We start from the raw sequence: 17,737 nt of genomic DNA, 5'->3' as shown, positions 1-17,737 counted from the left end.
TCATAGGACTTTTTTTTTAATCCAAAAGTTTCCAGGAAAATAAAACAAGAACAGATCACATTCAGAGGACTGGAGTAAACACAGCACCAGATTCCTCCACAGAGACGCTGGAAACCACAGTCACCATCTTCAGGGTCTCAGCCACATGGACCCTTTCTCCAGTTAAAGACAGAATACTGTAGGCTGCCTTTTCGAGAAAAATGTGAGCTTAAAAAATGTAGCTTCTATGAAAAAAAGGGAATTAAAGGGCCCTGATCAAGCCCACCCTGTGCCTTCTGTGCTGTGAAATGTATGTTCTTTGTGAGGAGACCCTTCTTAATTACCATCTTCCACGAGCGGCTTGTCATCCAAAAGCTTCTTGTCGTCTTCTTCCATCCTGGGGCAAAATCAGCTGCAAAAAGTTTACAAAGTACAGAGATGGATTTAAAAAAACATTAAAAAAACTGGATTTCAAAGAATTAACCATCTGTCTTCTACAAAGACATTAAGAAGATGAAGAGAGGCCACAGAATATGAGAAATTATCTACAGTACACAGATTTGAGGAAGGTCTCACACCCAGAATATAACAGACGTGTAAGGATTAGCGCAGCAGAAAAGACGGTCTACAATCAAAGACGTAAAGGAGGACCTTCAATGGGGTGGGGTGGGGGCAAAGTCGTGGTGCATCAAGACCCACACCTGGGGGGAACCCCAAATTGAAGGACCATCATAATTGCAGAGGTTCTCCCCAAGGAGGGGGCTCCAAGACCCATATCAGGCTCCCCACCCTGGGGGTTGGCATCAGGAAGACAGGCCCCTGGACATCTGACTTTGAAGGCCAGCATGGACTTCCCTTTGGGAGAGGCAGAGGGCTGTGGGAAGAGCAACACTGCTCTTAGAGGACTTGCACAAAGTCCCACACACTCGGGGCCCCAAGCAGAAACAGGAAACGGAGAGGAGCCTGGGCCAGACCCACTGCTGATCTCAGGAAACCTCCTGGAGAGGCTGGAGGTGCGGGCAGCTCACCCTGGGGACAGGGACGCTGCCCGCAGCTGTTCTCGGGGAGCTGGCTCTAACATTAGGGCACAGGGCAGCGAGTGCCATGTCACACTCTGCCCTCCGGCTTACCAGTGCTAGGACCCCGCCTGCACACCAGTGAGCTGACACACCAGCTGCAGGACCCCCAGACCCTGCTGCCAGACCCACCACTGGCTTGATACCAATTCTGGAAGCCCTGGGCCCCAGCCCTGCCCTCCAATGGGCAGATGCCAGATCAGAACTACCACAGCCCCGCGCCATGCCATATCAGGACCCAGCTTGCCCACCTGCAGGCCAACATCACCCCAGGATCTGGTCCCACTCGCCTGCAGGCCAACATCAATTTGGGACATCCTAGACCCCTCAGCCCCACCCGCCAGTGGCATGTATACACACACACACACATCTGGGCCTCCTTAGTGGCCCAGGTGGTAAAGAATCTGCCTGCGATACAGGAGACTGAGGTTCAATCCCTGGGTTGGAAAGATCCCCTGGAGAAGAGAATGGCTACCCACTCAGTATTCTTGCCTGGAGAATTCCATGAACGGAGGAGCCTGGTGTGCTAAAGTCAGACACAACTGGGCAACTAACACACATACATACACACTGCTGTATATGAGTCTCATGGTAACCACAAACTAAAAATCTGTAATAGATACACACATACCAAAGAGAAAGGAATCCAAAGGTAACAATAAAAACCATCATCAAATCATAAGAGAGGCGAACAGAAGAAGAAGAAAAGAACAAAATAGAACTAAAAACACAGCCCTCAAACAACTAACTAAATAGCAAGAAGTACGTACCTATCAGTAACTACTTCAAATGCAAATGGACTAAATGCCCTAATTAAAAGACACAGAGTGACTGAATGGGCCCACATATATGCTGCTTCATAGCTCAGCTGGTAAAGAATCTGCCTGCAGTGCAGGAGTCTCCAGTTCAATTCCAAGGTTGGAAAGATCCCCTGGAGAAGGGACAGGCTACCCACTCCAATATTCATGGGCTTTCCTGGTGGCTCAGACAGTAAGGAATCTGCCTGCAATGAGGGAGACCTGGGTTCTGTCCCTGGGTTGGAAAGATCTGGGTTGGGAAGATCCCTGGAGGAGGGTATGGCAACCCATTCCAGTAAAGAGCTTCCCTGGTAACTCAGCTGGTAAAGAAGCCACCTGCAGTGCAGGAGACCCTGGTTCAATTCCTGGGATGGGAAGATCCCCTGGAGAAGGGATAGGCTACCCACTCCAGTATTATTGGGCTACCCTGGTGGCTCAGATGGTAAAGAATCCACCTGCAATGCAGGAAGACCTGGATTTGATCCTGGGTTGGAAAGATCCCCTGGAGAAGGGAATGACTACCCATTCAAGTATTCTTGCCTGGAGAATTCCATGGACAGAGGAGCCTGGCAGGCTACAGTCCATGGGGCCTCAAAGAGTTAGACACAACTGAGCGACTTTCACTTCACAAGAGACTCACTTCAGATCTAGAGACACATACAGACTTAAAGACATGATGGAAGAAGGTATTCCATGCAAAATGGAAATAAAAAGAAAGCTGGGTTATCATTAGTTATATCAGACAAAGTAGACTTTAAAACAAAGGCTGTTATGAGAAACAAAGAAGAACCCTACATAACGATCGAAGGATCAAGCTAAGAAGATGAACAATTGTAAACAAATATGCACCCAATATAGGAGCCCCTAAAGACATAAAGCAAGTATTAATATTAACAAACACAAAAGGAGAAACTGATAGTAACACAATAATAGTTAATGTAAGGGGGGACTTTAACACCCCACTTACATTAATGGACAGGTCATCCAGACAGAAAATCAATAAGAAAACACTGGACTTAAATGACACATTAGACCAAATGAACTTAATAGATCTATATAGAACATTCCATTCAAAAATAGCAAATAATTTCAAGTGTACATGAAACAGTCTCTAGGACAGATCACAGAATAGGCCACATATCAAGTCTCAACAAATCTAAGAAAACTGAAATCATACCAGGCATCCTTTCTGACCACAAAACTACGTGACTAAAAATCAACTACAAGGAAAAAACCACAGGAAACACAAACACAAGGAGGCTAGACAATACACTACTAAACAACAACCGGATCACTGCCGAAATCAGAGAGGAAATTAAAATTTTCTTCTAGGGACAAATCTGACCTAGGCACAAAGGAAAACAAACCAACGAAATCCAAAACCTGTGGGATGCAGCAGAAGCAGTTATAGGATGTAAGTTTATAGACATACAGGTTTACCATGGGAAACAAGAGAAATCTCAAATAAACAGCCTAAATATAACCTAAAGCAACTAGAGAAAGAACAAACAAAACCCACTTAGCAGAAGGAAAGAAATCATGAAGATCAGAACAGAAATAAATGAAATAGAGACTTAAATAAACAATAGCAATGAAACTGAGCTGGTTCTCTGAAAAGATAAACAGAATTGATAAATCTTGAGGCCAACTCAACAAGAGAAAAACAGAGAGAGGGCTCAAATCTAGAAATCAGAAGTAAAAAAGAAGTTACAAGCAGAAATACACGTCAATGCAACAGGACAGAAAGCCCAGAAATAAACCCACACATTTATGGTTAATTAATCTAAAACAAAGGAGGTAAGAATATACGATGGAGAAAAGACAGTCTCTTCAATAAGTGGTTCTGGAAAAACTGAACAGTTACATGTAAAATAATGAAATTAAAATTCTCATACCACACACAAAAATAAACTCAAAATGGATTAAAGACCTAAATATAAGACTGGATACTATAAAACTCTTAGAGGAAAATATAGGCAGAATACTGTTTGACACAAATTGCAACATCTTTTTTGAATCATCTCCTAGAGTAATGAAAATAAAAACAAAAACAAATAGGACTTAATTGAACTGTAAAGCTTTTGCACAGCAAAGGAAACCATAAACAAAAAGAAAAGACAGCTCAAAGAATGGGAGAAAATATTTGCAAAGGAAGCAACCAAGGAATTCATCTCCAAAATGTACAAACAGCTCATGAAGCACAATATAAAAAACAAACAACTGGGGAGTGCCCTGCCAGCCCATTGCTTAGGATTCTGTGCTTCCACTGCAGGGGGCACGGGTTCAATCCCTAGTCACTTGGTCAGGGAAGTAAGATCCCACACACTTGCAGCATGGCCAAAACAACACACACACACACAAAATCCCACAAACAAACCCAATAAAAAAATGGGCAGACCTAAATAGACGTTTCTCCAAAGAAGAAATACAGATGGTCAACAAACACATGAAAAGATGCTCAACATCACTGATTATTAGAGAAATGAAAATCAAAAACTATATGAGGTATCACTGCACACCAGTAAAAATCAGTTCAGTTCAGTTGCTCGCTCAGTCGTGTCCAGCTCTTTGCGACCCCATGAACTACAGCACGCCAGGCCTCCCTGTCCGTCACCAACTCCCGGAGTTCACTCAAACTCATGTCCATCGAGTCAGTGATGCCATCCAGCCATCTCATCCTCTGTCATCCCCTTCTCCTCCTGCCCCCAATCCCTCCCAGCATCAAAGTCTTTCTCAATGAGTCAACTCTTTGCATGAGGTAGCCAAAGTACTGCAGTTTCAGCTTTAGCACCATTCCTTCCAAAGAACACCCAGGGCTGATCTCCTTCAGAATGGACTGGTTCGATCTCCTTGCAGTCCAAGGGACTCTTAAGAGTCTTCTCCAACACCACAGTTCAAAAGCATCAATTCTTCACTACTCAGCTTTCTTCACAGTCCAACTCTCACATCCATATATGACCACTGGAAAAACCATAGTCTTGATTAGACGGATCTTTGTTGGCAAAGTAATGTCTCTGCTTTTCAATATGCTATCTAGGTTGGTCATAACTTTTCTTCCAAGGAGTAAGTGTCTTTTAATTTCATGGCTGCAGTCACCATCTGCAGTGATTTTGGAGCCCAGAAAAATAAAGTCTGACACTGTTTCCACATCTATTTGCCATGAAGTGATGGGACCAGATGCCATGATCTTCGTTTTCTGAATGTTGAGTTTTAAGCCAACTTTTTCACTCTCCTCTTTCACCTTCATCAAGAGGCTTTTTAGTTCCTCTTCACTTTCTGCCATAAGGGTGGTGTCATCTGTATATCTGAGGTTATTGATATTTCTCCTTGCAATCTTGATTCCAGCTTGTGCTTGTTCCAGCCCAGCATTTCTCATGATGTACTTTGCATATAAGTTAAATAAGCAGGGTGACAATATACAGCCTTGACGTCCTCCTTTCCCTATTTGGAACCAGTCTGTTGTTCCATGTCCAGTTCTAACTGTTGCTTCCTGACCTGCATACAAATTTCTCAACCGGTAAGAATGGCCATCCTCAAAAAGCATACGAATGATAAATGCTAGAGAGGGTGTGGAGAAAAGGGAACCCTCCCGCACTGTTGGTGGAAATGTAAATTGGTACAATCACTATGAAGAATAGTATGGAAGTTCCATAAAAACTGAAAATAGGGCTACCATGTGATCTAGCAATCCCACTGGTGGGCATCTATCTAGAGGAAACCATAATTTGAAGATACATACATCCCAGTGTTCATAGCAGCACTATTTACAATAGCCAAGACATAGAAGCAACCTATGGGCCATTGACAGATGAATGGAAAAAGAAGTTGTGAGATATATATATATGATCATATATATACAACTGGCATCATAGAAATACAAAGCACCATAAGAGATTTCCACAAAAAGCTATTTTAAAAAATACTGTCAACAAACAAGAACTCCAGGAGCAGATGGCTTCACAGGTGAATTCTACCAAACATTAAGGAGAAGAGTTAACACTTATCCTTCTCAAACCATTCCAAGAAAATATTACTCAACCATTAAAAAAAGAATGAAATAATGCCATTTGCAGTGAGATGGACCTAGAGACTTCCATTCTGAGTAAAGTGAGTCAGAAAAAGATGAATATCATATGATCTCACTCATATGTGGCATCTAAAAAAACACAATACAAATGAAATTATTTACAAAACAGAAACAGACTCACAGACTTTGAAAACAAACTTCTGGTTACCAAAGGGGAGACATGGCGGGAAGAGATAAAGTAGGAGTTTGGAATTAACATATACACAATAATATATGTAAAACAGATGATTAACAAGGATCTGCTATATAGCACAGGGAACTATACTCAGTATTCTGTAAAAAATTATATGGGAAAAGAATCTGAAAGAGAATGGATATACGTATATCTGAATCACTTCGCTTTACAACCTGAAACTAACACAACAAAGTAAATAAAATATACTTCAACATAAAAATTAGGGGACTTCCCTGGTGGTCCAGTGGCTAAGAATCTGACTTTCAATGCAAGGAATGTGGGTTCAGTCTCTGGTCAGGGAACCAGGATCCCACACACTGCGGGGCAACTAAGCCTGAGCATCCCAGCTATAGCGCCCACATGCTGGACCCCATGCACCACAACTAGAGTGAAGCCTGTGCGCTGCAACTAAGACCTGACGCAGCCAAAAGTAAATAAGTAAATGAATAATTTAAAAAATTGTAAAATAAAAAGAATAAATTAAAAAATATTACAACTGGAATCACAGAAATACAAAGCACCATAAGAGATTTCCTCAAAAAGCTATTTAAAAAAATACTGTCAACAAACAGAACTCCAGGAGCAGATGGCTTCACAGGTGAATTCTACCAAACATTAAAGAGAGGAGTTAACACTTATCCTTATCAAACCATTCCAAGAAAATGCAGAGGAAGGAATGCTTCTGAACTCATTCTATGAGGCCAGCATCACCCTAATACTAAAACCAGACAAAGATATTGCACACAAAAAATTACAGGTCAGTATCACTGATGAATATAGATGCAAAAATCCTCAACAAAATACCAGCAATCTGAATCCAATAATATGTTAAAAGGATCACATACCACAATCAAGTGGGATTTATCCCAGGGATGCAAGGATGTTTCAGTATCCACAAATCAATGAATGTGAATACTCATTAAAAGGACTGATGCTGAAACTGAAGCTCCAATACTTTAGCCATCTGGTGTGAAGGAGCGGATTCACTGGAAAAGACCCAGATGCTGGCCAAGATTGAAGGCAAAAGGAGAAGGGGGTAGCAGAGGATGAGATGGTTAAATAGCTTCACTGACTCAATGGACATGAATTTGAGCAAACTCTGGGACATAGTGAAGGATAGGGAAGCTTGGTGTGCTACATACAGTCCATGGGGTTGCAGAGTTGGACGTGACTTAGCGACTGAACAACAACACAGTCAAAGGCTTTAGTGTAGTCAATGAAGCAGATGTAGATATCTTTCTGGAATTCCCTTGCTTTCTCTATAAGCCAACGAATGTTGGTAATTTGATCTCTGATTTCTCTGTCTTTTTAAGCCCAGTTTGTACATCTGGTAGTTCTCAGTTCATATACTGCTGAAGCCTAGCTTGATGGATTTTGAGCATTACCTTGTTAGCATGTGAAATCAGTGCAGTTGTACGGTAGTTTGAACATTCTTTGGCATTGCTCTTTTTTGGGATTGGAATGAAAACTAACCTTTTTCAGTCCTGTGACGACTGCTGAGTTTTCCAAATTAGGTGACATTTTGAGTGCAGCATTTTAACAAAATCATCTTTTAGGATTTTAAATAACTCAGCTGGAATTCCCATTACCTCCACCAGTTTTGTTCATAGTAAAGCTTCCTAAGGGCCAATTGAATTAACACTCCAGGATGTCTAGTTCTAGGTGAGTGATCACACCATCATGGTTATCTGGATCATTAAGATCTTTTTTGTATAGTTTTTCTGTGTATTATTGCCAATTCTTCTTAATCTCTTCTGCTTCTGTTAAGTCCTTGCCATTTCTGTCCTTTATTGTGCCCATCCTTGCATGAAAGGTTCTCTTGATAACTCCAGTTTTCTTGAAAAGATCTCTAGCCTTTCCTGTTCTACTGTTTTCCTCTATTTCTTTGAATTGTTGTTCATTGAAGAAGGCTTTCTTATCTCTCCTTGCTATTCTTTGGAACTCTGAATTCAGATGGGTAAATCTTTCCCTTTCTCTATTGCCTTTCGCTTCTCTTCTTTTCTCAGCAATTTGTAAGGCCTTGCAGACAACCACTTTGCCTTCTTGAACTTCTATTTTTTTAGGATGTTCTTGGTCACTGCCTCCTGTACAATGTTACAAACTTCTGTCCATAGTTCTTCAGGCACTGTGTCTACCAGATCTAATCCCTTGAATCTGTTTGTCACCTCCACTGTATGATCATAAGCGATTTGATTTAGGTTATACCTGAATGGTCTCGGAAAAGGCAATGGCACCCCACTCCAGTACTCTTGCCTGGAAAATCCCATGGATGGAGGAGCCTGGTAGGCTGCAGTCCATGGGGTCGCTAAGAGTCGGACACGACTGAGCGACTTCCCTTTCACTTTCATGCATTGGAGAAGGAAATGGCAACCCACTCCAGTGTTCTTGCCTGGAGAGTCCCAGGGACGGGGGAGCCTGATGGGCTGCCATCTCTGGGGTCGCACAGAGTCGGACACTACTGAAGTGACTTAGCAGTAGCAGTAGCATACCTGAATGGTCTAATGGTTTTCCCTACTTACTGCAATATAAGTCCGGATTTTGCAATAAGGAGCTCATGAGCTGAGCCACAGTCAGCTCCAGGTCTTGTTTTCCCTGACTATACAGAGCTTCTCCATCTTCGGCTGCAAAAAATATAATCAATCTGATTTTGGTATTGACCATCTGGTAATGTCCATGTGTAGAGACATTTCTTGCATTGTTGGAAAGGGTGTTTGCTATGACTAGTGTGTTCTCTTGACAGAACTTGTTAGCCTTTGCCCTGCTTCATTGTGTACTCCAAGGCCAAATTTGCCTGTTACTCCAGGTATCTCTTGACTTCCTACTTTGCATTCCGGTCCCCTATGATGAAAAGAACATATGGGGAGGAACAAGATGGCGGAGGAGTAGGTGGTTGTGGAGTACATCTCTCTCCATGGATACATCAGGAATACACCTTCAGACACAGAAGTGCTCGCAGAACACCAGCTGAGAGTGGACAGGAGTACCTGACCAATAAAAAAGAATATATAGAACCATGCAAAACTTGGTAGGAGGAAGGAAGTAGGGGGGGGGAAACAGGAGTGTTAGTAGGACTAGACCTGCCCTCGGCAGGTGGGATAACTGAAGAAAGGATCCAATCCCCACATCCGGGCAACTGTCTGAGTCAGAGGAGAAACATTTACTAAGGCTGAGAGTGAAACAGCTGATCTGTGACAGCGTCAATGGAAAGAGAATCAGACAGTCCTTGCCGCAGCCATACATACCCCAGACAGGGGGGCAGGTCCCCTAGAAGGTGCAGTGCCTGGGAGCTGGAGCGTAGGGATTGTGGAGCAATCCCAAGGTGAGGGCTGTTGTTGACTGCAGAGAAATGGGCCAAGGGGACATGAGGGAGGAGATTGTGGTGGGAAATGCCTTTGGAGGAAAGCCAGGCAGCCATGGAAGCAAGGTGATACTGCTGAGTCATCTTTAGGGGGTGGAGCCATCACCCTAGCCTTTCTCCCCACAGGCCAGCAAAGGCAGCTGAACAATAGAGAGGCTGTCTATTTGTCTGACACACCAAACTACAGAGTAGGACCCCACACAGGGTGCCCCTTTAAGTGCCTGATGCGTGGAACAACAGAGATTCGGACCTCAGGCAAGGGATCCCTCTAAGTGCCTGAATGGGTGGGGCTACAGAGAAAGACTAGGCAAAGAGGCCTTCTGATCACCAGCTACCAGATGCCCAAAAAAAAGACTCTGATAGGGCTGTAACTCCTGCAGCTGAGGCAGTCTGTGTCCCTGCACACTTGGCGTGCCAGGACCCCTGCAACCCAAGCAGCTGTGCCACCTTCACGCTCAACCCTCACTGGGGCAGAGCTGCCACAGGCAAAAAGTCTTGCATCTATGCATGTGGGGCCGCTTGGGTTGTGTCCAACTCTTTGCAATCCTGTGGCCTGCTAGGCTTCTCTGTTAGTGGGGTTCTCCAGGTAAGAATACTGGAGTGTATTGTCCAATACTGGTTGCCATACCCTTCTAGAGCACTATATTTCCTGATGCCCTAGCTGCTAACTCCCCTGAGTGCCTGGTGCTGGCAGAACCCCTGTGACCCAAGCAGCCACACCACCTCCACACCTGGCCTTCACAGGGTCAAATCCAAGTCCTCCAGGGCACCCTCACTAGCAAACCCCAGTGGATGACCCACATTCAGAGGTAGAAATAAAACCACAATTGAAACCCAGGGGCACTGTGGCTAAGGAAGAAGACCCAAAACCTTCCCACCAGCTGTACAAGCTTCAGATTAAATCCACACAATCAACTAGGCAGACTTTGTTTCTATTGAATATATGAAAGGACACTGAAAGCTCCCATAAAAGAAAACACACTAGTTCTGGGATAGCTGTGGACACTGGAGGCAAGAACACACAGGAGTAGGACCATGTTAAAGTCTGAGATGCCCCACAGAAGATCCAGAGACCAGCACAGTGTTGGAGGGCATCCCAGGAAGGCGAGGTGGACTGTGACTCCCAGTGAAAGAAAGGAAGCTGACAGCAGAGACTCAAGTAAAACATTTATTATTCTTATATTTTGACTTGTTCCATAGTTTCTTTTGGATTTTTTATCTTTTTTTTTCTTTTTTTTTATCTTCTGTTATAGTTGTCAATTTTATTAGCACTATGAAATCTAATTAAGCTTTTGAGTTTTTTTTTCACTCACACTTTTTATTGCTGTTATAAACTTCTGCCTCTAAGTTGGCCTTTAACTATGGAGTTCTATGGAGTTCTATAGTTTTCCTTTTCTATTTAATTTAATTAAAAAAAATTTAAACCAATTATTATTTTTTCTACATTCAGTCCTTTGTTTGCTTTTCCTACTGTTCTTTTCCCCTTGAAGTTAATCTTTAATATATACAAATATTCTTTATCTACCTCTATTTAACTTTGCATTTCTATTCTTTCTTTTCTTTTTTTTCTCACCATATCTGTTAGTTTTGTTTTCATTGCCTTATTCCCCAGTTGGCACCTTGCTTTAGTTTTGCTTTCCAGCTTGTGCTTTAGTTAAGTTTTGCTCTTAACTGGTGGATATCATTTTTGGTTTCCTTTGTTCACCTGGTCAACTACTGTACCTGTTGGACTGTGTTTATTTTGCTTATGGGTGTATATGTATACATGCATATTTCATTATTTTAATTCTTATTTGCCTGATTTTGTAACTGCCATTTATCTGGGGTTCACCTTTGGTTTCTTGTTTATGGGTATTTGTTTTAATCCCATTTAACACCATAACAAACCACCTGTGGAATCTCCGTTTCTGGTCAGAGATCAAGCCCTGAGCCTCTGGAGTGGGAGCATTGACTCCAAGACCCTAGACTACCAGAGAACTAACCCTAGGGATTATCAAATAGTGAGAACTCTCACAAAGGAAACCACTTGAATACAAGACCTGGCATCACCCAACCATCATCCTGTGCAGGACGCCTCATCCAAACAACAGACAAGACAAAAATACAAACTCAGTCATCAGCATACAGATTACCACCTCACTCAGCCCTGCCCATCAGAGGAAAAAAAAACAGCACAAGCCTCACCCTACACAAAGCTCACACAAACCACTGGGCCAACCTTCAGTTCAGTTCAGTTCAGTCGCTCAGTCGTGTCCGACTCTGTGCGACCCCATGAATCGCAGCATGCCAGGCCTCCCTGTCCATCACCAACTCCCGGAGTTCACCCAGACTCACGTCCATCGAGTCAGTGATGCCATCCAGCCATCTCATCCTCTGTCGTCCCTTCTCCTCCTGCCCCCAATCCCTCCCAGCATCAGAGTCTTTTCCAATGAGTCAACTCTTCGCATGAGGTGGCCAAAGTACTGGAATTTCAGCTTTAGCATCATTTCTTCCAAAGAGATCCCAGGGCTGATCTCCATGGTTAGGAGGGCAGAAACCAAAAGGAAGAAATCTTGAAGCCTGGGAAAAGGAGACCTCAAACACAATAAGTTAAAAAAAACAACGAAAAGGCACAGAAATACTGAAGAAATAAACTAGAAACACACAAGCCCAAGTAAATGAAGAGGAAATAGGCAAATTACCTGAAAAAGAATTCAGAATAATTATAGTAGAAATGATCAAAAACCTTGAAAATAGAATGGAGAAAGTACAAGAATCAATTAACAAAGACCTAGAAGAATGAAAGAATAAACATACAAACAACACAATAACTGAAATTAAAAATACTCTAGAAGGAATCAATAGCAGAATATCTGAAGCAGAAGAATGGATCAGTGAGCTGGAACCCAGAAATAAACCCTTGCACCTATGGGTACCTTATTTATGACAAAGGAGGCGAGAATATACAATGCGGAAAAGACAGCCTCTTCAATAAATGGTGCTGGGAAAACTGGACAGCTACATGTAAAAGAATGAAATTGGAACACTTCCTAACACCATACACAAAGATAAACTCAAAATGGATTAAAGACCTAAATGTAAGACCAGAATCTATAAAACTCTTAGAGGAAAACATAAGCAAACACTTGCTGACACAAAACAAAGCAAGATCCTCTATGACCCACCTCCCAGAGTAATGGAAATAAAAACAAAAGTAAACAAGTGGGACCTGATTAAACTTAAAAGCTTTTGCACATCAAAGGAAACTACAAACAAGGTGAAAAGACAACTCTCAGAATGGGAGATGGTAATAGCAAAGGAAACAACTGACAAAGGATTAATTTCCAAAATATATAAGAAGCTCATACAACTCAATATCAGAAAAACAAACAACCCAATCAAAAAGTGGGAGAAAGACCTAAACAGACATTTCTCCAAAGAAGACCTACAGATGGCTAATAAACACATGAAAAGATGCTCAATATCACTCATTATGCTGCTGCTAAGTCACTTCAGTCGTGTCTGACTCTGTGCAACCCCATAGACGACAGCCCACCAGGCTCCCCTGTCCCTGGGATTCTCCAGGCAAGAACACTGGAGTGGGTTGCCATTTCCTTCTCCAATGCATGAAAGTGAAAAGTGAAAATGAAGTCGCTCAGTCATGTCTGACTCTTCGTGACCCCACGGACTGCAGCCCACCAGGCTCCTCTGTCCATGGGATTTTCCAGGCAAGAGTACTAGAGTTGGGTGCCATTGCCTTCTCCGACTCATTATGAGAGAAATGCAAATCAAAACCACAATGAGATATCACCTCACACTGGTGAGAATGGTCATCATTAAAAAGTCTACAAACAACAAATGCTGGAGAGCGTGTGGAAAAAAATAAACCCTCTTGCACTGTTGGTGGGAATGTAAATTGATACAGCCACTATGGAAGACGGTATGGAGATTCTTAAAAAACTAGTAATAAAAGCACCATATGACTCAGCAATCCCACTCCTAGGCATATACCCTGAGGAAACCAAAATTAAAAAAGACACATGTACCCCAGTGTTCACTGCAACACTATTTACAATAGCTAGAACATGGAAGCAACCTAGATGTCCAGCAACAGATGAATGGATAAAGAATTTTTGGTACATATACACAATGGAATATTATTCAATCATAAAAAGAAACGCATTTGAGTCAGTTCTAATGAGGTGGATGAACCTAGAGCCTATTACATAGAGTCAAGTAAGTCAGAAAGAGAAAGATAAATATCGTATACTGATACATATATATGGAATCTAAAAAGATGGTACCAAAGAATTTATTTTCAGGGCAGCAGTGGAGAAACAGACATAGAGAACAGACTTATAGACATGGGGAAAGGGGAGGAGAGGGTGTGATGTATGGAGAGAGTGACATGGAAACTTACATAACCATATGTAAAAGAGATAGCCAATGGGAATTTGTTCTATGTCTCAGGGAACTCAAACAGGGGCACTGCATCAACCTAGAAGGGTGAGATGGGGAGGAACATAGGAGGGAGGTTCAAGAGGAAGGGGACATATGTATACCTATGGCTGATTCATGTTGAGGTTTGACAGAAAACCAAAATTCTGTAAAGCAATTATCCTTCAGTTAAAAATTATATAAATTAAAAAATAAATTACTTTTTTATCACACACACAAAAAAGAACATCTGTTTTTGGTGTTAATTCAAGAAGGTCTGGTAATTAGTTCTTCATAGAACTGGTCAACTTGAGCTTCTTCTGCATAGGTAATTGGAGCATAGACTTGGATTACTATGATGTTGAATGGTTTGCCTTGGAAATGAAGTGAGATCATTCTGTTGTTTTTGAGAATGTACCCAAATACAAAACAGTGTTTTGGACACTTTTTTTTTTTTTTTACTAAAGAGGGCTACTCCATTTCTCCTAAGGGATTCTGGTCCACAGTAGGAGATATAATGGTCATCTGAATTAAATTCACCCATTCCCATCCATTTTAGTTCACTGATTCCTAAGATGCTGATGTTCACCCTTGCCATCTCCTGCTTGACCATGTCCAACTTACCTTGATTTATGGACCTAACACTCCAGGTTCCTATGCAATGTTGTTTTTTACAGCATCAGACTTTACTTTCACTATCAGACACATCTGCAACTGAGCATCACTGCCACTTGGCGCAGCTGCTTCATTCTTTCTGGAGCTATTAGAAATTGTCCTCCACTCTTTCCCACTGCATATTGGATATTTTCCAGCCTGGGCGGGGGCCATCTTTTGGTGTTATATCTTTTTACCTTCTCATAGTGCTAATGGGGTTCTCACAGCAAGAATACTGAAGTGGTTTGCACTCCCTCCTCCAGTAGACCACGTTTTGTCAGAAGTCTTCACTATGACCACTGGGCCTCCTGGGAAGCCCAATCAGACAAGAAAAAGAAATAAAAGGAATACAAATCGGAGATGAAGAAGTAAAACTGTCACTATTTGCAGATGACATGATACTATACACAGAAAACCCTAAAAACCCACCAAAAAATTACTGGAACTCATCAATGAATTCAGTAAAGTTGCAGGATACAAAATTAATACACAGAAACCTGTTGCATTTTTATACACCAACAAACTATCAGAAAGAGAAATGAAGAAACAATCCCATTTACAATCACACCAAAAAAAGACTAAAACACCCAGGACTAACTCTAACTAAGGAAGTAAAACACCTGTAATCAGAAAATAATGAGACACTGAAAAAAGAAATTAAAGATGACACAAAAAGATGCAAAGACATACCATGCTCATGGATTGGAAGAATATTGTTAAAATGACCATACTACCCAAGGCAATCTACAGATTCAGTGCAATCCCTATCAAAATACGAATGGTATTTTTCACAGAACTAGAATAAAGAATTTTAAAATTTGTATGGCAACTCAAAGACCCCAAATAGCCCAAACAATCTTGAGAAAGAATGAAGCTAGAGGAATCATGCTCCCTGGTTTCAAACCGTACTCCAAATCCCCAGTAATCAAAACAGTATGATACTGGTACAAAAAAAGACATAGAGTGATGGGATAGAGAGTCCAGAAAAGAAGCACCCTTACATGGCAATTAATCTGCAAAAAAGGAGGCAAGAATATACAATGATGGAAAGACAGCCTCTTCAACAAATGATTTTTGGAAAACTGAACAGCTACATGCAAAAGATTCAAACTGAACTACTCTCCTGTATTATATACAAAAATAAACTCAAAATGGATGAAAGGCTCAAATATAAGACCTGAAGCCATACAACTTGTAAAAGAACGCATAGGCAATAAGTTCTTTGACAACAGACTTAGTGATATTTTTCAGATTTGTCTCCGCAGGCAAGGGAAACAAAAGCAAAACTAAACAGATGAGACTATTGAACTAAAAAGCTTTTGTATAGTGAAGGACACTATGAACAAAACAAAAGGCCATCTACTGAATGGAAGAAGATATTTTCACACAATATTTCCGATAAGGGGTTAATATTCAAAGTATACACAAATTTATACAACTCAACATCAACTGAACAACCTGATTAAAAAATGGGCAGAGGATCTGAATACACATTTTTCTGAAGAAGACATACAAATGTCAGCAGAATGTGGAGAGAAGGGAACCCTGTTGCACTGTTCTTGGGAATGTAAATTGATGCAGTCACTGTGGAGAACAGTATGGAAATTACTGAAAAAACTTAAAATAGAACTACCATAAGAACCAGCAATTTCACTCCTGGGTATTTATTAAGGGAAAAAAAAAAAACCCTAAACACATAGAAAAGACATATGCACCCTTTTCTTTCATTGTAGTATCATTTACAATAGCCAAGATATGTAAGTAAGGTTAAGTGCCGATAAACAGGTGAGAGGATAAAGTAGGTGTAGTATATATACATAACGGAATATTACTCAGCCATTTAAAATAATGAAATATTATAATTTGCAACAATATGGGTGGACCTGGAGGGAATTACGCTAAGTGAAATAAATCAGAAAGAGGAAGACAAACACTAAAATTTCACTTATATGTGGAACCTAAAAAACAAAACAAATGAACAAACAGTGCAAAACAGAAACAGAGTCATGGATACAGAGAACAAACACCATGGATACACCCCGGGGTGGCCGGGGTCGGGGGTGAGGGGGAGACAAATACGTGAGCGAGATTGGAAGGCACAGACTTCCTGTGGCAAAACAAAGGAGTCCCAGGGATGGAATGCACAGTGTGGGGAACAGAGCAGCCACTACACAGTATCTTTGTGTGGCGACCTACCATGTGATCATTTTGAAATGTATAGAGATATAAATTATTATGTCGTGTAACAGGAACTAACACAAGTAGGTCAGTTATACTTCAAAAACAAACAAATTCATGGAAAAAGGTGTCAGATTTGTGGTTACCAGAGGCAGGAGATCGGGGAAAGGGGAACTGGATGAAGATGGGCAAAAGGTACAAACTCCCAGGAACAGCAGTGGTCCCCAAGCAGTGGGCCATGAACTGCTACCCATCCATGGCCTGATAGGAACCAGGCTGCACACCAGAAGGTGAGTGGTGGAAGAGTAAAATAAGCCTCATCTGTGTTGACAGCCACTCCCCATCGCTTGCATCCCTCCTGTCCATGGAAAAATCATCTTCCCCAAAACTAGTCCACGGTGCCAAAAAGGTTAGGGACTGCTGAGTTATAAGACAGGTAAGCACCAATAATGTAATTTACAGCATGATAAATATAATTAATGCTGCTGTACATTATATATGAAAGTTGTTAAGAGAGTAGATCCTGAGTTATCACAAGAAAAATAGTATTTTCTATTTCTTTAATTTCGTATCTACATGAGATATGGATGTTCACAAAATATATCATTATCATCATTTTATGACATATGTAAATCAAATCATTATACTGTGTACCTTAAGCTTACACGTGCTGTATTTCAATTATATTCCAATAAAGAAAGTGAAAGTGAAGTCGCTCAGTCGTGTCTGACTCTTTGAAATACAAAACTATAAATTCACCTATTTTTTGAAAATAAGAAATAAATTTCTAAATAACCCATGGACCAAAGAAAAAAATCATAATAGAAATTTTAAAATGCTTTGAACTGAGTTATAATGAAAATGCTCTTGCCTGGAAAATCCCATGGACGGAGGAGTCTGGTAGGCTGCAGTCCATGGGGTCGCTAAGAGTCAGACACGACTGGGTGACTTCACTTTCACTTTTCACTTTCATGCATTGGAGAAGGAAATGGCAACCCATTCCAGTGTTCTTGCCTG

General features: G+C 41.4%; 1 protein-coding gene across 7 annotated transcripts in view; it reads right to left on the bottom strand.

Moving 5' to 3' along the window:
- Window positions 1-17,737, bottom strand: part of CFAP74 (cilia and flagella associated protein 74) — an 89,887-nt gene that overhangs the window by 57,967 nt on the left and 14,183 nt on the right. For all 7 annotated transcript variants that reach the window (XM_061383015.1, XM_061383013.1, XM_061383011.1 and 4 more), the window contains exon 2: window positions 324-391. In XM_061383015.1, coding sequence (XP_061238999.1) covers window positions 324-375 — 52 coding nt within the window. In that variant the 5' untranslated portion in view covers window positions 376-391. The remainder of the gene's footprint in view (window positions 1-323; window positions 392-17,737) is intronic.

This window comes from Bos javanicus, chromosome 16, assembly GCF_032452875.1.
Source record: "Bos javanicus breed banteng chromosome 16, ARS-OSU_banteng_1.0, whole genome shotgun sequence".
Classification (NCBI taxonomy): Eukaryota; Metazoa; Chordata; class Mammalia; order Artiodactyla; family Bovidae; genus Bos; species Bos javanicus.
This window is presented reverse-complemented; position numbering and strand designations above follow the sequence as displayed.